We start from the raw sequence: 25490 nt of genomic DNA on the forward strand, positions 1-25490 counted from the left end.
ATAAGTGGAATCGTGTAATTATTGTCTTCATGATTTCTAATGATGTATGAAGGAATATAGGTTATGGCTTGCCTTTGTCAGGCGCTCTGTAGTTTCATGATATATCAAACGATTTCTCAAGGCTCGACATGAGCTTGAGTTAACGATGTAAATTATATAATGATTTTAATATATTTACTCACAATTATGAGTTTGGAAAAAAATATGATATGAAGAATATATGCATACCAATGTAAGAAGTAGGTGACAAGGAGGATGCAATCATTGTGGTTGCCGACCCACTTATTGTAGAAAAGCAAGAGGAAAAGAGCAATGTCTGTGATTCCTTACATGAGGCTTTGTCAGTTAGTGAAACCCTAGAGCTTGTTGATAGAGGTTATGATCCTCTCAGACAAAGATTAACCTCCTTAGCCACCTAGTGAGTGTCTTTGGATTGCCTAGAAACACTAGTTTATCCAAAAAGAAGAAGAAAACAAAAAAGTAAGCGTCCATGTTTGTTTTGTCAATATGGCATGAGGTTATAATTTAATTTTTCTTTTCCACTTTTATTGTATATTATTAATACTGTCATATAACATGAGGATTGCCAAAATAAAAAAAATCAATGATATGAAGAAAATTGAGGATTTTCTTAAATGTCAAAATAAATCTTATACAATTGCCACTCAACATCAAATGTACCTACTCCATCTACTTCTAGCTTTTCTCCCTCTAGTTGTGCCTTAATAACCTCTGTGATCCACGGGATCATAGAGAAGACCCATGCCAACACCTCATGAGTCTCTTTCGAAACTTCAAAAGCTCCTAACCACCATATTTCTTTTTTTGATTGTACACTAAATGATGGTTTCTGAGAATGATCACCGATAGCATCGACTTTTGCAAAAAACATTGCCTCATTCATGAGAATCATGAAAAGTTTCAAGTTTAAAATTTCAACAAAATTGTTTCTCAAGAATTTAATAAAAAGCCTATAGTTTCTCATTAAAAGAAATATTTATCATATTAATGAGTATGTTCTAATAGGTAATAACATTTGAAAAAGATAAAAATTATCCTTAAAGCGTAGTTTTCATGTCTATCATAAATATAAGTAAAACAATTGTAATTTTCAAAATGCACATTAGGAGGTAATTTATGGTCATATTAAAGAATCAATGTGGTTTTAGTACAAAGCCATGATTTAAAGTGATTGTATAAGTTAAAACCAATCAAATGCATGTTCGTTAGGATTTAATCTTCCACAAATCCTATCAATTGAGGTGTATTTTGAAATTTTGTGAGACAAAATTTATCAAAAAATTAAGTTGTGATTAATAAAGCATGTAATGCTCTAATGGGGCTGTTCTTGAGGAATTTGCTATGATTTATTGATACTGACAAAAAGTTACAAAGTTATGCTCATTTTAATAGCTAATGTCTCTCGTGTAAAATATGAGAATTCTCAATGTGCTAGCTTTGTAATGTAGCAAAATATTGTACTTATACTTTTCACAAACATCAATAAGTGTCATCTTAAGTATTGCTTGCATAGCATATAACATATCTATATCGCATGTTGCAACTCAAAATAATAAAAACAAAGTTTATATTTCAAGCACATGCATGAAAGTTGTGTATTAAATGCATGAAAGTTGTTATTAAACACATGCAACTTTACCCAATTAAATACAACCTCAAAGTCATTTTCTATTAGATAAAACTTATAAAAATATGAAGAAATTGTATAAATAATGAGTCTTCTATTTTTGACCTCTAAAGACCTTAGCACCCATACGGTTAAGGTCATCTAATTTTAATTGCTTGACATGTGTCCTTAGAAGGGACTTAAAAGTTTTGAAGAGAAAGCTTTTTTTTTTTAATGTTATTTCTAAAAGCTTCATTCAGTTCTTTGACACATTGAAAAAAAGCTTTAGAAAACAAAGAATATGATATGAAGTATTGACTCAATGAACTTTTTTTACATATTTTAATTTACAAAGAGTCATTCCATTTAAAATTTTTATAAGTATTCATTTCATCAAACTGTTTTATTGTTTCTTTTATTTATAAAATCTATTCTTTTTTATGGCATTAAAATATTTTTTAGTTTTAGTTTGCCAACATCTCTCCACTTTATTGTTTTTTTGTCTTTTTTAAATTCTATGTTGTTTTAAAATGCTAATGTGAAGTGTGCACATTTCTTATAGTTCATGTGTAATATATAATTGATTATGTATGTATAATTGCTATATATATTACAACAAAACAAAATGCTAAAATTTTATTTATTTTAATTTTATTTTATTTTAAAATGTTAATGTGTAGTGTGCACTTTTCATCAATTAGTTCAAGTGAAGCCCTTTGTAATATAAAATGAATATATTATAAAACAACAAAAATGTCATATGGTTGTGGGCACTCATTTAGATTCACTCTCCTTAACTTTCATCCCCACTTAACTTAGAAGTTAGAGGCCTTAGTGTCTCCTCACCTTGATTTTTTAAACACTTCATTATTTTTTCTAAGCATAGCCGATGTAAGTATGGTCTCTGGGTGACGTCATGGCTTAACAAAAGCATGACAAAACCTTGTAATTTTTTGGGTTGTTCAATATAATTCACTCACAATTGTGAGTTTTGCTTTTAAAAAAAAAAAAAGGATACTACTCTTCAAAGCTTCGCCTACAATTTTATAAAGCACTCTTTATGGGTTCCTTTCTTTATCATGATATGTTCAACAGTGTAAGGAGACAATTTATACAAACACTAAAAGTAGTTTACAAAAGGCCCTCAAAATTATTTTGGAATTAAAAAAAAAAAGAAATTCATGATATTTTATTCAACCCGTAAAAAAATAACACTTAACTATTCTATTTTGGTAGAAAACAAGTGTTAATGAAATGGACCCATATGAGGCTCTTAAACGAAAGGACTATTTTACAAACTAAAATATCAAGGAGAATTTCAATCATTCAATACTTCACATGCACTCTCTATCAACTTGCTTCTTCACTAAGGATTGATTTAGGAAGTTAAAAACTAAAAAAAAAATCCTAAGTAGTAGGTGCATATGACCTCATCCACATGTCATCTATTTTGACTCAATTGGACCCGATCATGATCAAGCTTGGGAAAATAACTTGTCCAACAAAGTCAACATAACTGAAAAATCTAGTGATGAAGACAATGGAGGAGTGTGCTACACAGATTCGGAGACACTAAAATTATCCTACACCCTAGTTAATTACAAGTGTCTAGTGGAGGAATTTTTTCTCTACACCCTTGTTGTCTGCCACTCTCAAGGGGAGTGGTTTTTGGCCTACACTCTACTATAACCACTCCCTAGGGGCAACACTCTTTTGTACACCTAACTAGATGGGTGACTTAGACTTTGCTAGAAGGTCTCTTTGAAATTTGATGTGCTTAGACACAAAAAGGGGAGGATTTTTTCGTTTTGTGCCTAAGCCCACACCATGGGGGATCTCCCCTTACTTCCCTTTGTCTAGATTCAATGTATCTGCCCACTATACTTGTCTACCACTTTCAGTTCATGGAGAAGCATGAATGACCAAGAAGAGATCTGGGCTGATTTTGATGCCCTCCATCATCTATGATCTCATATGAAGCTATAGCACGTGCATTCAAGAGGTATTTTTAAAACCCCTCTACAAGCTCTAAGAGAGTTACACTCTTGTACATGTTATTTTGGAACTCTTTGGTTCACCTTTCAGAAATACCTATAGCATGTGCGTTCAAGAGGTATTTTTAAAACCCCTCTACACACACACACACTTCATCATGAACTAAAAGACCCCTCTTCCTTCATAAACATGTAGATTCTTCAACTTTCCATTTTTAAACCCCTCTTGTACATGTTATTTTGTAACTCTTTGGTATATAAAAAACCCCTCCGGGTAAACTCACGTGCTACACTTACATATTTTGAGGTGGACCCCCATGGGCCCTCCAGAAGCCTATATATTGGCTCACTATGTACTTGTACTTTAGTTCAATAATCAATCCAATTCATGCTCATTTTCATTATGCACTAAGTCTCCTAGTTGTGTTTAGCTTGGCTACACTTGATGCTCTCCATATCATCATGAATGCAAGCCTAATCTATCCTCCTTAAACTATGCACTTAATGATGATTGGGACATATGTCCAAGAAAGGAATGGAAACTCTTTCTCATTTGGGTTATTTGCCTGCTTTATCTTCCTTTTCATTTCTATGAAAACTACTAGTATGGGAAGCAAACATGTGCTTCTTTTGTTTCATTTGAGAGAGAGACACACACACACACACACACACACACACACACACACACACACACACACACACATCTTAGAGCTTGTAGTACATAGTGATGTATGCAGCTCCATGTCGGTGCAGTCTCTTTGTGGTGCATCATATTTTGTGACATTCATCAAACAACACACACAATTTGGGATATGCAGTAAAGTTGAAGGTTCTCTTGATTTAAGAGATTCTTTTTGAGTGTTGAAACTTAGTATGGTAAGAAGATGAAGGCATTACGTTCAGAAAATGGTGGAGAATACATCTCCAAAGAGTTTTGTGCATGAAGTGGAATTAGGTGTGAGTTCACTGCTCCTTATATCCCACCTCAAAATGGTGTTGCTAAGAGAATGAATAGGACAATTCAAGAGTGAACCGTGTCTATGATATCACAAGAATATTTAATACAAGGTTTTGGGGAAAAAGTACTTTATACTAGTTTATTTGTTCAATAGATCACCACATGCATCATTGCAGTTTTGTGTGCCTCAGGAGTTATAGTAAGGAAATAAGTTGTCGTATAACAAACTAAGGGCATTTAGCTATGAAGCTTATGCACATGTATCTAAGGAGCTTAGTGCTAAGCTAGATCCAATATATTAGAAATTCATCTCTATTGGCCATTATGGGTTGTGGCCATGGATTGGATGGCTATTGTTCGGATCTAAAGGGTCAATCAATTATCCCTAGTAGTGATGGTGTCTTCAATGAGACTAAGATGCATAGATAGCCAGTAAAAGAGGTTGAATTGTGGAAGGTCACATTCTCTGTTGTATTGCCTCCTGTGCAGACAACTCAAAAGCATGTTTTTTTGTAGGTAAATTCTCTAGACGACAAAGCTACTAGAAGATCTCAGAGAGCCTCAAATCCCCTAGCCTGGTTTGTTCCTAGCATGGATTTTTTATTGCTGACAAATAGTGGTGAGTGTTACCATATACATGTGTTAGTGATGTGTGTGAACACACTAGGATCGCGGGGGCATTTTTTCCCTCTTTAGGAGTTTTTTCCCCCCGTGCATTGTATATATATGCCCATCACTCTAGGGCTATCCATCTTTCCATTGCACACTAAGTAACACACTCTCTATTGTGTGCCTTGAGCTTCCTTCGTCTTCTCCAAGCTGTGTGAGTTTCTCTGCAACCCTAATTCCAACAATTGGTATCAGAGCAGGTTACGTCCTCTCGGGCTTAGTCACCAGCTGCTCCAACACACACCTGCTCACTTTCTCTGATTTCAGTGAGCTTTGGCAAGCGTTCGTAGGTTGACAAATATTTTGGGAGAGCTTGTAGAGGCTGGTCTGCTCAGAATTTTGATTTGGGCCCATTTTGGCCTCTGTTTCCACTACAGGCAGTACTGCACCGGCTATTTTGTCATTTTGTGCAGAATTTCTGTTAGTGCCGTTTTTTGCATAACAGGTGCCTTATAGTTCTACGGTTTGTGCTATATAGCACAGGTTGTTCCCACTCCGTTTCTCCTATTTTTGGGCAGTTTTCACATCAGGTGCAACATTTACCATGGGTGACAACAACAACACAAATGTGTTCAAGATGTTTGGTGCCGAGGAAAGGTTGGATGGGGACAACTACCCTATGTGGGCTTATATGATGCAACATGTTCTTGTGTCAAAGGGTGTCTCGAACATTGTGCAGGGCATTGATGTACGTCCTAGTTCTGAGGATGTAGGCGATGTGGAGGATGTTGCAGGTCTTGCTGCAAGGATTGTAGCTGTTAGAGTTGTTTTGCCTACGGCAGAACAAGCTCGTTGGGATGTTAAGGATGCGTAGACTCATGCATTGATTGCGTTGTCTGTGAAGCGCACCATTTTTCCTCACATCCTTTCAGCAAAATCTGCAAACCATGCTTGCGATATTCTAGCAGGTCTTTATGCAAGCTGTAATGAGGCTAAAATTGCTTTGCTGCGTTGTCGTACAGCTCCGCTCCCATGCTAATAAATATTCCAAGAAGATGCAAATCAAGCTTATTGAAAGCCTACTTGATTAAGTGAACAGTGATCAGGGCTTGATAACAAGCCAAGCTTAATGATTATTGTATACCATATGTGTCTTAAAAGGGTCAACAGATGCCTCAATGATGCCAAAAATGATTATGCTTGAAGTAACCACACAAGGAAGATTATGATCTAGAACTGCAGTGCTTGAAGTGCTCTACCGGCCTGTCTTTATGGCTCGTCGATTGCAGCTACGGTGAAGAAGTTATGGCAGTTTAAAGTTTAAATCGATTGCAGATCAGTACCAGATTGGGCAACTGTAGCTGAGGTGATAGAAATGAAATGAATGTACGGGCCTGAAGTGCTCACTTTCTGGAGCGCCTCGGTCTTTTCAGATCAGTGATCGGAGACCCGGTCACCAAGATATTGGCCGATAAAGATTCACCGGGGGACGGTTCCGTACCACTCCGGTCCGCTCGGTCAATGAGCTGCAGCCACGGTTTTGGGATGCAAAAGAGTAACTGCTCAAGGAGAATTTGACCAAAATGTTATCTCTTGCAGTGCATTGCTAAGCAGGGTATACTGCCACCAGCGTCACTACGAAAATATACATGTACGCCAAGCTTGGTGTTCTCATAAAGTATGAAAATTGCATGAAGAGCTTCATGTTCGTAATGTGACCTCTCGGAATGCATTGACTCCGGGTAAGGCAGTGCCAAAATGTATGCTAAATGTGGTACCCTTAAGAATGAAGGGTCAAAGCCCATGACCCTAAATAAAAAGGCCGCCCACTTAAGGTATGTCCGCCCATTGGGCAAAATACACTAGGGCTTTTGAGTATGAAGCCAAAAGAAAACTGCATGGCGAGTAAGGGCTGGCAGCGAGCATAAGATGAAGGAGGAGAAGAAGCGCTCATGGCGGCCAGGGAAAAACTCCGACGAGTGCGCCACTGAAGCGAAAATCGCTTAGCATCTCCTTGCGCAGAGATTCGGCACTGATGTCGGCAAATTTTGCGCTGCTCCGGAATCTGACCTGCCACGTCATGGAGCCGGTTCATGCCACGTCAGTGACGCCGGCGCTACTCAGGAGAGTTATTAAAAATATGGGTTTTTTTAGGGCATAAGCGAGGAGAAGATAAGGGAGGTTCGAGGAGTTGCAAGGAGAGTTAACAAGGAAACAAGGCGAGGAGGTCGAGCCAATCTCTCTCTCTCGATCTCCAACCGACACAAGGGGAGCAAGAAACGAAGCTCTCCTCTCTTTCGCTCTTGAGCAAGCAAATCTCTCTCTTCTCTCTCGTGTTGAAGAGAAGCATAGCAAGCTTCCTCTCTCTCTCTCTCTCTCGACCCTTGAGAATCTTGAGAGAGATGAAGCAAAAGGAGGACCAAGGCAAGGAGGTGAATGAAGCAAGAGAGGGGAAGGCGCTCGACCTAAAGGGGGGCATGCCATCCCTCTCGTTCTCTCTCTTGTATTGAAGGGAGAAGAAAATCTTGGCGAGGACCGAAGCAAGGCTCAAAGAAAGACTCGAAGGATCCGTGCTAGAGCGATAAGTCAAGTCAAAAAGGGAAGAAACACGTGAAGGCGGAGGGAGCTCAGGAGGAGCTTAACGAAGGAGAAGAAGAGGAGGCAAAGGTCTTCCTCTCGAGATTAACGAAGGAGAAGAAGAGGAGGAAAAGCTCTTCCTCTCAAGCTTGAAAGAAGCAAGGGCCGAAGCCGAAGCAAGCGACTTCGGGAGATAGCAAGCAAAAAACAAGGGGAACCAAGGCGAGGAGGTGAGGGTAAGCAAGAAGGCGAGCTCTCTCTCTTTCTCGATCTCCAATCAAAGCAAGGAGTTCTCTTTATCTCTCGAGCTTGGCTACCAAAGCAAGGAACAAAGGCTAAAGATACCTCTCTCTCTCTCTCATGCTCGGCAAGATAAAGGATCTCTCTCTTGGCGAAGGGAATTGTAGGTAACAAGCTTGAAGAAGGTGAAGCCTAAGGAAGTCAAAGCTTCTTTCTCTCTCCCTCTTGAGCTTGAACAAGAAGTAAACAAGGGGAGTGGAAGCAAAGCAAACGGAAGGAAAGGAGGAGGAATCAAGGTCGAAGCTTGAGCAAGCAAGAGCAAGAGGGGATTCCAAGCGAGGCTAAAGCAAGCCAAAGCAAGAGAGGAGAGGCATGCACTTAGGTAATAACTGAAGTTTGATGATCGAGGCAGTGAATAAAATTAAAGCTTATAGAATCCAACGGAACTTGAAGCAGATAAAGCAGTAAAAGATAATTTCCATCACCGTCATCAGCTAGAAATTGAATTAGCATTTTGTTAAGTCCGGTGTCGTTAACGGCCTAGTTAATCCTATAAATGGGAGCGTAAACTCATAGTTATCAGATGATCCGAGTGATGGTGCTGCTAACAGCCCGCCTTGGCTAAGAATTAAGTTGTTCTCAAAGCCTTAATCAATTAATCGATGATTGCGATGATTGGCAGAGATGTCATTGTCTCTTGTTCTCTCTCTTTCACACCTCCCACAGCCAGAGGCCCGGTGCGTGCCCGGCTCACGTAGCGAACACATATCCCCCGACATCTTTGGTGAACCCGACGCAAAACAAGCCAGGGTGGGAGATGTAGATGGAGATTCCAGCGGAGATGAAGAAATTATTTGAAGAATTTATCACACATGTTTCTAATGGCAAATCAGGAGTTCGAGATTTTTCCAAGATGATGCAAGTGATTCAAGGATCATTGCATGAAGTAGAAGCCGTTAAGAAAAAGAAGGAGATAGAAGAAGCTTTAAATGCAGCATTGGATGCAGTATGCGATGAAAGACAAATGTTTGATGGTGAGTATGATCCAAAAGGCTAACTAGAGTGTTACGATTAAGAAATGAAGCATGAAAGAGTGCCAGAAGTTCAGATGATTACAGAGTTTGAACAGCTTGTGTGTGACAATATTAAGTAGCAAGTTCAAGTTATTGCAAGAACATATGCAGATAATTGGGATGCTTTTGCAGAAGCAATTTTAGAGGGGATCTCAGTGAATAAAGACTTGGAGCTTCAAAAAATTGAAAGCAGACAAGATGAGGAGCCATTTTTCTTAATGCAAAAAGCATATCATACAGGTGATCAATATTCTATCCGAGATAAGTTAGAATCTGTTATTGATGCATGTCTTCTGGAAGACGAGACATTATTGCATGAAGATGATGATTTCATACACTACAAGAGGCTATTCATATTAGCGACGCTCACACAGCGACGCTCAAAAAAAAAAAAATCCCGGCGTCGCTATGAGAGTCGCAAATTTACAAGTAACTTTGTGACGCTCATAGCGACGCCGGATGGGCTAAAAAAAATAACAGAGAGCGCCCAAAAACTCAGATCTCAGATCTGAGTTTTTCGGCGCCCTCAAGCAAGGAACAGGTAACGCTCTCCCTCTCTCTCTCTCTCTCTCTCTCTCTTTCTTCTCCACACATACACACACACACACACACACACACGAGGAGAGGAAGGAGAGCTAGGTATGCTCCTTCCCTCTCCTCACTCTCATGTTCCCTTCCCCTCTTTCTCTCTCCCTCTCTCTCTCTCTCTCTCACACACACACACACACACACACACATAGTGTTTTTGAGAGAGAGAGAGAGAGAGAGAGAGAGAGAGAGAGAGAGAGAGAGAGAGAGAGAGAGAGAGAGAGAGAAAGAGAAAGAGTACAAACATAAACAAAAACGCACATACATAAACAAAGAATGCACACACACATTGAGAGAGGAAAAGAGAGAGAGAGCATGCATAAACAAAAAACGCACACATTGAGAGAGGAAAAGAGAGAGAGAACATGCATAAACAAAAAACGCACACATTGAGAGAGGAAAAGAGAGAGAAAACATGCATAAACAAAAAAACGCACACACATTGAGAGAGAAACTAATTTAACGTCGTAGGAAACTAATTAAAATTAAAAGACCTAAAGATCTAGCCGACGAGGAGTTGAACTCAAGACCTATTATTCAAGAGGCAAATGGCATAACCAATCTATCATATTTGGCATGGGTGATAGAAAGGTTATACCATTTATCTCTTTTTATTGGCACACACATCCACACGCACGCACACACACAAGAAGAAGAGAGTTATAACGTCGTAGGAAACTGTCCTAAAAGACGTTAAAGATTAGGTTAGATGTAGACTTACGTTAAATTAGATTTAGGTTTATTTAAGTTAAATTAGATTAGATTTAGGTTTATTTTTAGTTAGATTTACGTTTATTTACGCTAGATTTAGATTTACGTTATATTAGATTAGATTTAGGTCTCCATAGACTACGATGCCTGCATGAAGCGGGTGAAGAAAGCCCTCAATGGAATATAGGGTATTGCTGCCTTCACTCATGGTGGGCTCCGTCGATCGAAAAGTACTGGTGAAATGTCTTCAGAAGATAGGGAAGAAGGTGGATCTTCAGGGCGGCAAGAGTCAATACATCCCCGACAATGACCATCTAGACAACCTCTAGTCATTCAACAGCAACTTCAAAGTTAGTAACAAGAGCAAGAACGGTCCAAAGGGCCAATTGCTGTCGTCAGATGTGGATGGAGATGAGGCAGCGTCACCGCAGAAAGTTAACTCTCACATCTTTAGTGATGAGAATGCCAACTCTTGCCGAGTTATGTGAAAAATTATGTGTTAAATCAGTTTTAAGATTCTTATAATCCCTGTTAGTTTAGTTCTTTGTTTTTAATATAACATAATTTACGTTAGATTTAGATTTATGTTATATTAGATTAGACTTAGGTTTATTTAGGTTTACCCACACACACACACACACAAGAAGAAGAGAGTTTTAACGTCGTAGCAAACTATCCCAAAAGACGTTAAAGATTAGATTAGATGTAGACTTACGTTAAATTAGATTTAGGTTTATTTTTAGTTAGATTTACGTTTATTTAGATTTACGCTTATTTACGTTAGATCGAGTCCACGCAAGAATTACTTACGGTTTAGGGTTTAGAGTTAGACGAACAGTGAAAAGATGTTAAGATGCTGTGAAGTGCTACAGCTAGAGAAGAGGCAAAGGGGTTTTGTCCACTGCATGCAGTATCATGTAGACGTGGGTCTGTAGATTTCTTGTACCCACAAATATAGGTATTGACCAATAAAGACGAGATTATAACCCGGTGGTTCTGATCTCCGTGCACCTCTAGACCGAGGTGTGCGGGGATTGGACATGACTAGAGAATGTGAGGTAAAGAGAGAGAGAGAGAGAGAGAGAGAGAGAGAGAGAGAGAGAGAGAGAGAGAGAGAGAGAGAGAGAGAGAGAGAGAGAGAGAGATAAGACGAAGAATGCCAATAAAATATTAAATTTGTTGTCCAGGTTATAAGTGTTTTATCCTCATTATGAGTAGTGACGAGGATGTGGGACCGTCCAACCGAAACACCTATCTCTCAACGAGGGTCTTATGTCCTTGTAATCAATGCAAGCATGCTGTGCGACGGACAAGACGTGTTTCTTTGCAGCACGTTCGCGAATTTGGTGAGTTCGATCCATCTATTATAGATCGAGTTGTTGCCAATTATAACTCGTCGGACTCTAACGCTGGCCAACAAGCAGCAATCTTGCAACCCAATAGACGTGTTCGCAGGCGCTTTGGTCAAGCAGCATATGTGAGGCCACAAGATGTAGCCTCTGACAGCTCGGGGGATGATCATGCAGAGCACATTCCCAACGAGGCAATGTTTGAGCCCGAGATTGATGAAATGATCGAGACGATCATGGATTCAGAAAGGCTTATCTATGATGATATGAAAAGTGAAGCCGATACGCCATTGTATAATGGAGCACGTATGTCTAGATTGAAAGCACTCCTGGTTCTTCTCAACATGCAGGCAAAGTTTGGATGGAGTGACACTAGCGTCACAGCGCTTTTCAGGTGATCTATTACAATTAGTTTACTTTAATAAAACTCTAAATGTATAATGATCTGATAGATTTTTACACGACTGTATCATATTTTTATGTTGTGTAGATTGCTGAAAGAGCACATACTACCAGCTGACAATGTGATGCCAGATTCTCGAGATGAAGCAAGAAAGATTTTGCGAAACTTGGGGATGGATTACAATTCTATCCACGCTTGTCCTAATGACTGCATTCTTTTCAGAGGGGAATACATAGACATGGAGAAGTGTCCGAAATGTGATTCCGAAAAATATCGAGTAGATCTCCACGGGACAAAAATTCCACAAAAGGTTTTGGGACATTTTCCTCTGCTTCCTCGCATCAAGCATTTCTTCGAATGTAAGTCCATGGCCGCCCTAGCATCATGGCATGAGGAGAATAAATCTTTGGATGGTATGCTACGAATTCCTGCAGATTGCGCAGCCTGGAAACATATAGATGGAACATGGTCGGATTTTGCCAGGGAAGCTCGAAATTTGCGCTTAGGCCTGGCTATGGATGGCGTAAATCCATTTGGTCAAAGATCAACATCTTACAGTGTATGGCCCGTTGTCATCGTCAACTACAACATTCCCCCGTGGTTGACTACGAAGAAGGGGCACCTATGGCTAAGGTTGATTGTGCCAGGGCGATATAAAGTGGGGAATATGGATGTGTATCTTCGTCCACTATTGAAAGAGCTACAACAATTGTGGATTGGCATAGAGGTGGTGGATATGAGCCGAAACACAGGACGACGGAATGCTTTGATCAGAGGCATTCTAATGTGGACCATGCATGACTATCCCAGGCTAACAGAATGCTCAGGTGATCTATTGACACTCCTCACTCAGACACTGTAAATCTTGTTTTTTCCCATAGTTGATCTATTATCATGTGTATACATGCAGGGCTTCAAACAAGCGGATACAGAGCATGTGTCACATGTGGACCTAGACTGAATGCACGTAGGGCACCCTCACTGAAGAAGCAAATCTACGAAGGTCATCAAGCGTATCTTCCAGAGAATCATGTGTTACGCGACGGCTTTTGGGAAGAGAGCCACCAAGGATGTCTGCACAAGCATGGTTAGAGCAGAAGGAGATGTGCGATGACGGATTGCCTCCAGGGATGAAGAGACTATCTCTATGGTACGAGTTACCATACTGGCCCCGACTCATGATCAATCACTTGCTCGATCCAATGCACATATTCAAGAATGTGAGTAATCTACTATGGGACCATCTGACCGGCAAGAAAGATACTTTGGGAGCCAGAGTTGACCTTAGAAATGTGGATCGTATGGAGCAATATTGGCCGCAAACAGCATTTGATGGATCGATAAAACTCCCTAAAGCACCATGGATTTTCACAGGAGCCCAAGAACGCAAAGTAAAAGAGACCATTCGATCTTTGCAGACCCCCACTGGCATAATGAACTCACTCCGAACGTGTTTTACTAAAGAAGGAAAGCTTACCCGTTTGAAGTCACACGATTGGCATAAAATGTGTCAGGTACGTTCATAGTGGACTTTAATATCATTGCATAAAATGTGGACTTTAATATCATTGCTGCACATAATTTACAGTTTATTTTACCGGTTGCCATTGAGGGATGTTTGTCTCTTGACATCCGTAACACAATCTACAAACTTGCAAAGTTGGTGCAATGGATCTCACAAAAGGAGATCAACGTAGACTCCATACCATTCGCCAAACTAAATGCTGCGGAGCTTGTGTGCATGTTTGAGAAACATTTTCCTACTACCATGCTAACCATTCAGATGCATCTTCTTGTTCACATAGTTGATGAGGTGGAAATAGCTGGCACAGTTCATTCCAGATAGATGTTCTTTTTCTTAGAACGTTTCATGAAAACGCTTAAGGGATATGTGCGTCAAAAGGCACGTCCGGAGGGTAGCATGGCAGAAGGTTGGTTGGTATCAGAGTCCCTAGTGTACATTGGAGAGTGGTTAGACGGATTTGATAAAGCCCATAGATGATGAGCGTATATCTGGGATTGTCATGTGCAATCTCGGTGTTGAGAAGAAGATGACGGAAGATCTAGAGGCTAAAATCAACCGATTTTGCATGCTTCACTATCCGACGGGTCTGGAGAGCCTACCAACATTCATGAGCTTAAGATGGTTGCACAACCAGTTGAAAAGCGCACAACAATGCGGTGACGAAGTGACTGAGGAAGAGTGGGAGTACTCTCGGGGTTGCGCGACCAAGGTAAGTTTGCAATGTACGACTAGCTAGTGACTTTATTTCTAAACGTTTGAACGGCCACTCATAATCTTTGTTCGTTGTAGTATAAGTCATACACAATAGCATGGTGTAAAGGTCAACATTTTAGGGTGGAACGGATCGACAAAAAGCGTTTTACTCAAGATTGTGGAATCATGGCAAAATTTGAACAATCTAGTCGACGACGTTCCTCTGATGCGGATCCTGTGGTGACGGAACTCACTTACTTCGGCACGCTACAAGAGATTTTGAGGATCGATTATAGAGGATTTTTTGTCGACTTGTTCGACGTGCAATGGTTCAAGATAATCATGGAGGGTCGCAACGCTACTGTGCGTAGAGGAGAGTCTGGTTTTCTTGAGGTGGATTCTACTAAGAAATGGACTGACCTAAGAGACACTTTCGTACTACCCGAGCATTGTGAACAAGTAAGTATGTAAATAGTTAACATCCCCCTTTTACAAGTTATGTGCTTGAAAGCTCTCATGTAAGTTATGTGGCTCTGGCAGGTAATATTTCATCCTACAAAGTCTACATCAAACTGGTGGTACGTCATAGAGGTAGCCCCTCGTAGTGCAAGGACGTATGAAGGCTACCATGTGCCAATCACAACGGCATCAATGGAGGAGATCAGAGAAGATGCTCAATCAGAAGCCACTGCGGTGGTGCCAGACGAGCATCATGATGCTACTACTCTATATGGGGTGCATGTAGAGGAGCTACAAAATGAAATAGAGGATATGTGTTTAAACGGAGAGCTCTATGTAGATATAGGAGGTTATGCTGAGTTATGCGAGGATGAGAGAGAGATCTCTTAAAGCCACAAATATTGTATTTGAACAATTTTGCTCCGTGTTGTAAAAGCTCTGGCTCTCTAAGTACCTTCCATGGTGTATAACGCTCTTTTCTACTCGCGCTCACATCTTTTGATTGAAAATTCTGAGTTTTCGACTTGCCTCTTCTATCACTCAATTCATTGCGTCATTGTATTTATATGCGTCATTACGTCATTGTATTTAATGGTCTTTGCGTCATTGTCTACTCTATTCATTCAATATTAAGTTTAAATATTCGTGTGTTTAATGCAGGTATGGATGATGAGGAGTTTCTTTCTTCTTTGTCACCGCAGCAGAGACAGTGGTACGTGGAGTGTCATCGCTCTGGCGCATCATCGCGCGTTCCTACTCCATCCGCATCTCCCTCTCTTTCCGAGCATTCGGTGCGCTCCGAAGCTTCGGTGTCGATGAGACGATCTTCACACTCGTCTAGACACCGGCGCTCTAGTGGTGGCGATGGCGGTTGTTGTGGGGATTCCTCCGCCGATGCCTCCACACCGCCTCGTGTTCGACGAGGTTCTTTACCCTCCCCTTCTTTGGCCGCCCCCACACTAGCCACAACATCGCTATCTATGCCAGGTTTTGCGTGGCTGACTGTTCCTAGCAGCTACACACCTCTACCTACTCCGCCAGGAGCCACCCCACTCGACACTCCTCGCTGCGGGCCCCAGACGCCGGTGGACACACCTGACGTCCGTACCCCCATCGACACGCTGCTAGAGACCCTTGCCGGGACACCCAGGTTCACGCGTCACCGGCCAGAGGGCTTGCGTTACTCCGTCGACTTCAGCGGCGGCATCATCATGGATGATGACGGCAAGAAGGTGATCTCGCGCATGCGTGGTCTTTGCTCTCAGCTGTTTAAACACTACATACTAAACAAATGGAGTGAAGTACCAAGTGATTTAAAAGACAGAGTCATCAGCATACTTCATGATGAGTTTCCCGTTCCAACACGGGATCAGCACTTCAATGAAGACCTGATGAAGATTCGAATGCGCGAATACTGCAAACACAAGCGTTCCGAAGTGCAAAAAGCAATCAAGCATGGGTGGAATAGGCCAAGTGGCTGGCCAAAGAAGATTGGAAGAATGCGAAGAAAGCAGCGCGCGAGAATCCCAACAAGTGGAAGCAACAAAAGGATGCAGCCAGAGCGCGAGTAGAGGCAGGGAGCTCGCACCACTTGGGGAGCGGTGGATGGGCATCATTTGAGGCCGATTTTGTAAGTGTTTTCGCATTGCTCTTTATGTTCGATAGTTTAGGGTTTATGAGTTTTTTAATTCTAACATAATGAAATCTTTGTATGTTTTGACAGTGGTCAATGACAGGACGTGATCCCACACCGTACGAGCGCGAGTACGCAGGCAGGAAGGGCTTAAATGCCCTGATGGACATTCTCAGTTCTCGCGGCGGCATGGTTAGTATTAGGGTTTACTCTTTTCTATTTTTTGTATTGTTTTATAAATGTCGTTATATGTTTATACTTACTGAAAGCTGTCTTATTGTCTTTTTTTGCAGAATCCGACAGATACGCCACTTGGACGCGATGAGACGTCTGACTAGACGACGTCGGTTTAGTCGTAGCTAGATAGCATTAGTTTAGGGTTTCTCATAGCTTATGTATCATTAGATAGATTTTATACGTCTTTTTGAACCATGTATATTATTACATTTGTCACCGCAGTTCATTTTGCCAATCAATTCTTTATGCCTATGATGTTGTACAATTGTCATTATTACATTTTCCAATCAATTCATTTTGCCTATGATGTGTACAATTGTCAATTTTACGCTTGTCAATTTTGCAAACAATGCATCTTGTGGGTGACTATTTTGGGTCTATTATCTACCCTTGCACTTTTTTTAAAAAGTGAATCAAGTACACTATGGTTGATGGGTGGCAGGGCATTCAATGCCCTGTCACCAAAAAAAATTTCTCTCGGGCGTCGCTATAACCGTCGTTATTTATGGCTCTGGAGCGTCGCTATAAGCGTCGCTATAGACTTCTGTGTAAACGTTGCTATAACCATCGCTATGAGCGTCGCTATGAGCGCCTCTATATAGTGACGCTTATAGCGACGCCTATAGCATCGCATATAGCGACGCTCTCGTAGCGACGCTATTAGCGACGTCGGGGGTTATAAAAACCCAGTGTATTTCCGTCGCTAACAGCGTCACAAGAGCACACAACCTCTTGTAGTGATAGTAGATACTGTTTATGCTCGATTGGGATTGTCTTCTTTATTCCAAAGCAGATATGACTCTATGGATGCTAAGCATGTAGTCATATCCTCTCAAAGTGACATAAATGAGGAAGCAGGTTTCTCAGAGCCAGTATATGGTTTGCATACAAGCATCGTTGCTAGCAGTGATCAAGAAACATGTTTCTCAGAGTCAATATGTGATGTGGATGTCCATTTGGAGTGCTGTTTGGGTGTAGAACATGAAGAGAATGCTTATGCAGCATTACATGCAAAAGCAATTGCTGTGGATGATGCTATACAAGAGGGTTTTATGTCTATGGCTACATTTCAGGACATTGGTGATGATGTAGATGTATTTGATGCTCAACCATATGTATTTGATGTGAACCAAGACAAAGATTATGATTATGGAGATGCATATTCAGAGGGGGTGATGGATGATGATCAGTCTATGACTGCTACAGGTTACAGGGTTTTCTATGACGATGCTATGGAAAAAGAAATCGATGCTATCTTTGTAATGCATGCTGAGACTTGTGCTATCGAAGTGGAAAGATATTTGAATGGGAGTGTGAAGCTGCCAGAACAAGTTGTGCCTATGTATGAAACAAGCGATGAGGTTTCCTGTGATAATACTCACAAACTAGGTGGTTCCTCCAAGGAGGAACCACCTAGCAGATCCATAAGCTCCATATCTTCCTCCAAGGAGGAACCACCTAGCAGATCCATAAGCTCCATATCTTCCTCCAAGGAGGAAGATATGGAGCTTATGGATCTGCTTGATGATGCACTAGAGGAATTTCAAGTTCCTTGTGACAAGAGTAGTGAAGAACATCCTACAACATATGATGAAGAGCTTATGATGCTTTTGGATGAGGCTCTAGAAGAGTTTGTGCCTAATACAGAATCCATCCATGCAGCATTTGTGTTATCAAATGAAGTGATGGCATTCAATGACTCACAAATGCAGATTTATATTTTGGGAAACCATAGTGATTGAATTCATTCTTCCTCTGGGTTCTGCTATGATGGGAATTTGGGACTTTCTGTTGCTATGCTACGAGAAAGTTTGTGGAGATGCAATATACTTGAAATATGATCATCCACTACCTTATGACCCAGGAGGTTATCATGCTAGATATGATTGCTGTCAGTTACTTTATATGCCATATGATCCAGGCGGTTTGTATGAGGATTTGTGGGCTAATTTATGCTTATGCTCTAATAATTGGAAATTCTTGTATTTTCCCTATGATCCTAGAGGATGGTGAAATTTTTTTAAAGGAATGCTCACAATGGGACGAATGATTGAGTTCTCGTTTGATCCCAGGGGCTACTAAAGTGCCAGTTTTGCTGATTCAAAGAGTACCACTTATCTGTTGTAGCAGCTTGCATGGTACAAGATTTTGTTTTCTAGATCTATGCTAAGTAAGAGTTTTCGGTTATGCAGTCAATAAGATTACATGGCTGGCTTCTAGTTGACTTCTTTGGACAGTTGATGAAGTATCTTCACATCTTTTGAGTTGGTTCTGCTTAACAGAACTTGAAGTAAAGGACTTGACGGCCATTCCGTGTGCAGACAGAGTAAGACATACTTGAGCTTGACAAGGTTCCGTAAAGAGAGCTTAATGGTCAAGCCATGTGCATAAGTAGCTGGAACACTTGAGTATGGCGGGGTTCACTAAACAAGTTATCCATGATTGAATGCTTTGAAGATACGACAGATGAGGTTCAGAGATTTTTGATGGCAGCTACCTAATGCTTAAGCTAGAACATTGATGATAGGGTATAAGCCTTATTTTGTTTTTCATATGTTTACTAGTTACTTGAGTCTGATGATGGCAAAGAGGTTAAGGTACCTATAGCAGATGCAGATTGAAGTTCTGTTGGCACAGACCAAAGGCTGTGCAGGTTCAGAGGGGGTGGATGTCGTGCAGCTCCTCTCCCATGCTAAAAAATATGCCAAGAAGATGCAGATCAAGCTTATTGAAATCCTACTTGACTAAGTGAACAGTGATCAGGGCTTGATAACAGGGCAAGCTTAATGATTAATGTATGCCAGATGCGGCTTAAAAGGGCCAACAGATTTCTCAATGATGCCAAAAATGATTATGCTTGAAGTAAGCACAGAAGGAAGATTATGATCTAGAACTGCAGTGCTTGAAGTGCTCTACCGGCCTGTCTTTATGGCTCGTCGATTGGAGCTACGGTGAAGAAGTTATGGCAGTTTAAAGTTTAAGTCGATTGCAGATCCGTACCAGAATGGGCAACTGTAGCTGAGGTGACAGAAAAGAAATGAATGCACGGACCTGAAGTGCTCACTTTCTGGAGTGCCTCGGTCTTTTCAGATCAGTGATCGGAGTCCCGGTCGCCAAGATATTGGCCGATAAAGATTCACCAGGGGCCGGTTCCGTACCACTCCGGTCCGCTCGGTCAATGAGCTGCAGCCACGCTTTGGGGATGCAAAAGAGTAAGTGCTCAAGGAGAATATGACCAAAATGTTATCTCTTGCAGTGCATTGCTAAGCAGGGTATATTGCCACCAACATCACTATGACAGCTTATATGTATGCCAAGCTTGGTGTTCTCATAAAGTATGAAAATTGCATGAGCTTCATGTTCGGAATGTGACCTCTCGGAATGCATTGACTGTAGGTAAGGTAGTGCCAAAATGTATGCCAAATGTGGTACCGTTAAGAATGAAGGGTCAAAGCCCATGACCCTAAATAAAAAGGCCGCCCACTTAAGGTATGGCCGCCCATTGGGCAAAATACACTAGGGCTTTTTGAGTATGAAGCCAAAAGAAAAATGCATGGCGAGTAAGGGTTGGCAGCGAGGAGAAGACGAAGAAGGAGAAGAAGCGCTGATGGCAGCCAGGAAAAACTCTGACGAGTGTGCCACTAAAGCGAAAATCGCTAAGCATCTCCTTGTGCAGAGATTCGGCACTGATGTTGGAAAATTTTGCGCTGCTCCGGAATCCGACCGGCCACGTCATGGAGCCGATTCATGCCACGTCAGTGACACCGGCACTACTCAGGAGAGTTATTAAAAATATGGGTTTTTTTAGGGCATAAGCGAGGAGAAGATAAGGGAGGTTCGAGGAGTTGCAAGGAGGGTTAACAAGGAAACAAGGCGAGGAGGTCGAGCCAATCTCTCTCTCTCTCTCGATCTACCACCGACACAAGGGGAGCAAGAAACGAAGCTCTCCTCTCTTTCGCTCTTGAGCAAGCAAAGCTCTCTCTTCTCTCTCATGTTGAAGAGAAGCATAGCAAGCTTCCTCTCTCTCTCTCTCGGCCCTTGAGAAGCTTGAGGGAGATGAAGCAAAAGGAGGACCAAGGCAAGGAGGTGAACGAAGCAAGAGAGGGGAAGGCTCTCGACCTCAAGGGGGGCTTGCCATCCCTCTCATTCTCTCTCTCGTATTGAAGGGCGAATAAAAGCTTAGCGATGACCGAAGCAAGGCTCAAAGAAAGACTCGAAGGGTCCGTGCTAGAGCGACAAGGCAAGATAAAAAGGGCATAAATACGTGAAGGTGGAGGGAGCTCAGGAGGAGCTTAACGAAGGAGAAGAAGAGGAGGCAAAGCTCTTCCTCTCGAGATTAACGAAGGAGAAGAAGAGGAGGCAAAGCTCTTCCTCTCAAGATTGAACGAAGCAAGGGCCTAAGCCGAAGCAAGCGACTTCGGGAGATAGCAAGCAAAAGACGAGGGGAGCCAATGCGAGGAGGTGAGTTAAGCAAGAAGGCGAGCTCTTTCTCTCTCTCGATCTCCAATCAAAGCAAGGAGTTCTCTTTCTCTCTCGACCTTGGCTACCAAAGCAAGGAACGAAGGCTAAAGATACCTCTCTCTCGCTCTCATGCTCGGCAAGATAAAGGATCTCGCTCTTGGCGAAGGGAATTGTAGGTAACAAGCTTGAAGAAGGTGAAGCCTAAGGAAGTCAAAGATTCTTTCTCTCTCCCTCTTGAGCTTGAACAAGAAGTAAACAAGGGGAGTGGAAGCAAAGCAAACGGAAGGAAAGGAGGAGGAATCAAGGTCGAAGCTTGAGCAAGCAAGAGCAAGAGGGGATTCCATGCGAGGCTAGAGCAAGCCAAAGCAAGAGAGGAGAAGGCATGCACTTAGGTAATAACTGAAGTTTGATGATCGAGGAAGTGAATTGAATTCAAGCCTGTAGAATCCAACGGAACTTGAAGAAAATAAAGCAGTAAAAGAAAATTTCCATCACCGTCATCAGGCTAGAAATTGAATTAGCATTTTGTTAAGTCCGGTGTCGTTAATGGACCGGTTAATCCTGTGAATGGGAGCGTAAACTCCTAGTTATCAGATGATCTGAGTGACGGTGCTACTAACAGCCCGCCTTGGCTAAGAATTAAGTTGTACTCAAAGCTTTAATCAATTAATCAATGATTGCGGTGATTGGCAGAGATGTCATTGTCTCTTGTTCTCTCTCTTTCACACCTCCCACAGCTAGAGGCCCGATGCCTGCCCGGCTCACGTAGCGAACACATATCCCCCGACAGCGTAAAGAGCTGGAGTCGAAGATTATGCATGAGGAAGATGATATGGACACTTTCCTTGCTAGTGTCAAGGATATCAATGAGCAACTTATTTCTGCAGGTGAAGTCATTTCAGACAGTTCCCTTTTGCAGACTGTTCTTGATGCCTTACTAGATTCTTACCAGACTTTTGCTAGTACTTGGAGACCTATGACCCAAGGAAATCCAGAATTTGTCAAGTTTGATGCATTATGCACATTGCTGTTGTAAGAGTCACTTTCTAGAAAAAATAAGACTAGGCAGCGTGCAGTTGAACATGCTTTTATTGCTTCTCAAAGAAAGGGTGGTAACAACAATGCAGCCACTTCATTAAGGTTCTGTTGCGAGTGGAAAAATTTTTGTTCCTAATGCTTCTGCTGGCAGCACTTCATCTGGCAATTCTAGTGATAAGGGCAAAAAGAAGATACGTTATTATTGTAAAGCTAATGATACTTTGATCAAGTCGTGTCCTAAGCTGAAGGCCAAAGGGGTTAAGAAGAAAGAGGGTGGTTCCACTACAAATGCAAGTTCAACTACAAATGCAGCCATTGTTGAGTCTTCTGTGAAAGGAGACTATGACGCTGATGTTGGTGTAGAATGGACTTTTAGCGCAAAGTGCACTTACAATCCTGTTGTCCATGATGCATGATTGTCAATTGCTACAGATTCACATGTGTGGTATTTTGACAGTGATGCTACAAAGCACATTACCTCACATCGTGAATTGTTTACCTCTCTCGAGTCTGTCCCTCATGGGAATTCTGTCACTTGTGCCAATAATGCGTCTTATCCGGTTCAGGGAGTTGGAAAGATTGTGCTCACTGCTGCTAATGGTACGTCCTTCACACTTGTTGATGCACTTTATGTACCTGGGATCAAGAAGAATATCTTGTTTGTGTCCGCACTTGCTAGACTTGGACTTGTAGTCAAATTTGTGGATGACAGATGTACAGTTTATGATCTCAGTTTTGGTGATGAAATTGTTGCATCTGGGATTTTGTGCCGTGGGATGTATAAGCTCACTTTGTATGACAAGTGTGGATAAAATTTTGCAAATGCTGTTGCAGATTCAAGGGCTATTTTAGATGCAAAACTTTGGCATGCAGTTTTGGTCATCTGAATTTTGCCAGTTTGCTGCGTTTGCAGAAATCTGATATGGTTGCTTCTTTGCCACCTCATGAAGCACTTGTCAAACATGTTTGTGGAGGTTGTATTTTGGGTAAGATGCAGTGTTCTAAGTTTCCAAAGGATGGTTCAGTTCGGGCCACATGCAGGTTGCAGCTGATGCATAGTGTTGTTTGTAGGCCCATGCAAACTCCGTCCTTGGGAAACTACCTGTACTTCGTGACTTTCATTGATGATTACTCCAGGCATGCATGGGTATTTCCGCTTAAAGCAAAGTCCGAAGTTTTTATGTGCTGCAAACAATTTCTAGCTATGGCTGAAAATGTCTCGAAATGTACTATGGGCACCCTCCATTCCGATTGAGGGGGGGAGTATATGTCTCATGAATTTAATGCATTTCTGGCTAGTCGTGGGATAAAACACCAATGTACAGTGCCTTATACACCTCAGCAAAATGGTGTTGCTGAAAGGAAAAACAGGTCACTGACGGAAATGGCATGATGTATGGTCAAAAGTCAAGCTTTGCCGCATTCTTTTTGGCTTGAGGCCATCATGTGTGCCACTTATGTACTTAACAGGTGTCCTACGAAATCTTTGTAGTCTATTACTCCATATGAAGCATGGCATGATAGAAAGCCTTCTATTGAGAAAATGCGTGTTTTTGGCTGTTTGGCATATGCTTTGGTGCCACAAGTGTAGCGCAGAAAATTGGATGATAAGGCTGTCAAATGTATTTTTGTTGGTTATAGTGCTGAAAGCAAAGGTTACAGGTTGTATCATCCACAAACAAAACGTATTCTGCTTTCTCAGGATGTAGTATTTGTGGAAGATTATGTTTAGCCCTTGCTGTCATGTACTAGAGAGAGTAATGTAAGCTCATAGGACATTTATGACACTTTGTTGCCTCTTTTCAGTGGGGTGGAAATACGAATGTAAGTTCCAATGAGGCAAATGTACAGCCTATGGGGATTTCTGAAAATGTTTTAGATCAGCCTATTACTGATGTAGATGTACATGATGTACTTGATGAGGAAAGGGCTGAAAATGAGCAGTCTAGAGGTATGCCAAAATGGCTGCATGGTGCACACTTTGAGTGACATTAAATTGTATGCACCTTTGTCTAGTCGTACTCATTCAGGCTCTCGCCATGCATCTTATGCATCAGATTGTTATGCTTTGGCTATGTCTAGCTTACATGATGTTGAGGAGCCTCTGTCTTTTGATGAAGCACAGAATTCAGAAAATTGGATGGCTACCATGCAATCAGAATATGATGCACTTATAGAAAATGACACATGGACTTTATGTGATTTGCCTCCTGGCAAAATGGCCATTGGTACGAAGTGGGTTTACAAATTGAAATGCAAGCTGGATGGTGAGATCGATTGCCATAAGGCTCGACTTCTTGCAAAAGGTTATGCACAACAAAAAGACATAGATTATGAAGAGAATTTTGCTCCCACTTGTCGTATGACTACTGTATGTTTTCTATGTGCATTGGCAGCTTATTTTGGTTGGGATGTACATCAATCAGAAATTGTTACTGCTTTCTTGAATGGTGACATATTTGAGGAAGTTTATGTAACGCAGCCTCGCGGTTTTGTGAGATGTAACAAGAGGACAAAGTGTGTAGATGTAAGAAGTCTTTGTATGGGTTGAAGCAATCTCCTCGTGCTTGGTATGAGAAAGCTGAGACTCATTTGGTTAAACGAGGCTTTCGTAACAGTCCAACAGAAAGCACATTGTATGTAAAGCGTGAGGATGATGTATTTCTCATTGTAGTTCTTTATGTCGATGATTTGCTGATCACTGGACCACTGAGAGACATATTGCTAAATTTAAGGCTGATTTGAATACTACTTTCAAGATGAAAGATTTGGGACTGTTGCATCATTACTTGGGTATATAGTTTAAGCAGTGTGATGGTGGTATTGCCTTGTGTCAGAAAAGTTACATAGAGACATTGCTATGTAAGTTTGGATTTGAGGATTGCAAACCTATTGCCACTCCCATGGAAACAAGTTTGAAGTTGAGTCTACATGATGCTGGCGATCCTGCTGATGTCACTCTTTACCAAACTGTTGTTGGCTGCCTCATTTATGTATGCAACACGAGGCCAGATATTCAGTTTGCAATATCACAGGTCAGCAGATTTATGCATAGCCCAGGGTCTAAGCATTGGCAGGCTGCAAGAGGATTTTTTGCTACCTTAGTGGCACTTTATATCTTGGCTTGTTTTATCCCAAGGGGGGATCATTGTCGCCAGACTTACATGCTTTTTCGGACTCAGATTGGGCTGGTTGTTTTGACACGCGAGTGTCCACAAGTGGTTTTTGGTTCATGCTTGGCAGTTCATGTATATCATGGTTGCGCAAGAAGCAACCTATTGTGGCCACTTAGAGTTGTGAGGCTAAGTACAGGGC

At 41.5% G+C, this 25490-nt stretch overlaps 1 protein-coding gene across 1 annotated transcript; it reads left to right on the plus strand.

Annotated features, from left to right (window-relative positions):
• The first annotated feature begins 8846 nt into the window (after positions 1-8846).
• Positions 8847-18418, plus strand: LOC147447524 (uncharacterized). Its single transcript, XM_086523630.1, has 4 exons — positions 8847-9039; positions 9190-9410; positions 17417-17890; positions 18170-18418. Exons 1-4 carry the CDS (start codon positions 8847-8849, stop codon positions 18416-18418), a joined length of 1137 nt encoding a protein of 378 aa, XP_086379756.1.
• Positions 18419-25490: the final 7072 nt, after the last annotated feature.

The sequence above is a fragment of the Adiantum capillus-veneris genome, chromosome 11 (genome assembly GCF_014529385.1).
Source record: "Adiantum capillus-veneris isolate H3 chromosome 11, ASM1452938v2, whole genome shotgun sequence".
Lineage (NCBI taxonomy): Eukaryota > Viridiplantae > Streptophyta > Polypodiopsida > Polypodiales > Pteridaceae > Adiantum > Adiantum capillus-veneris.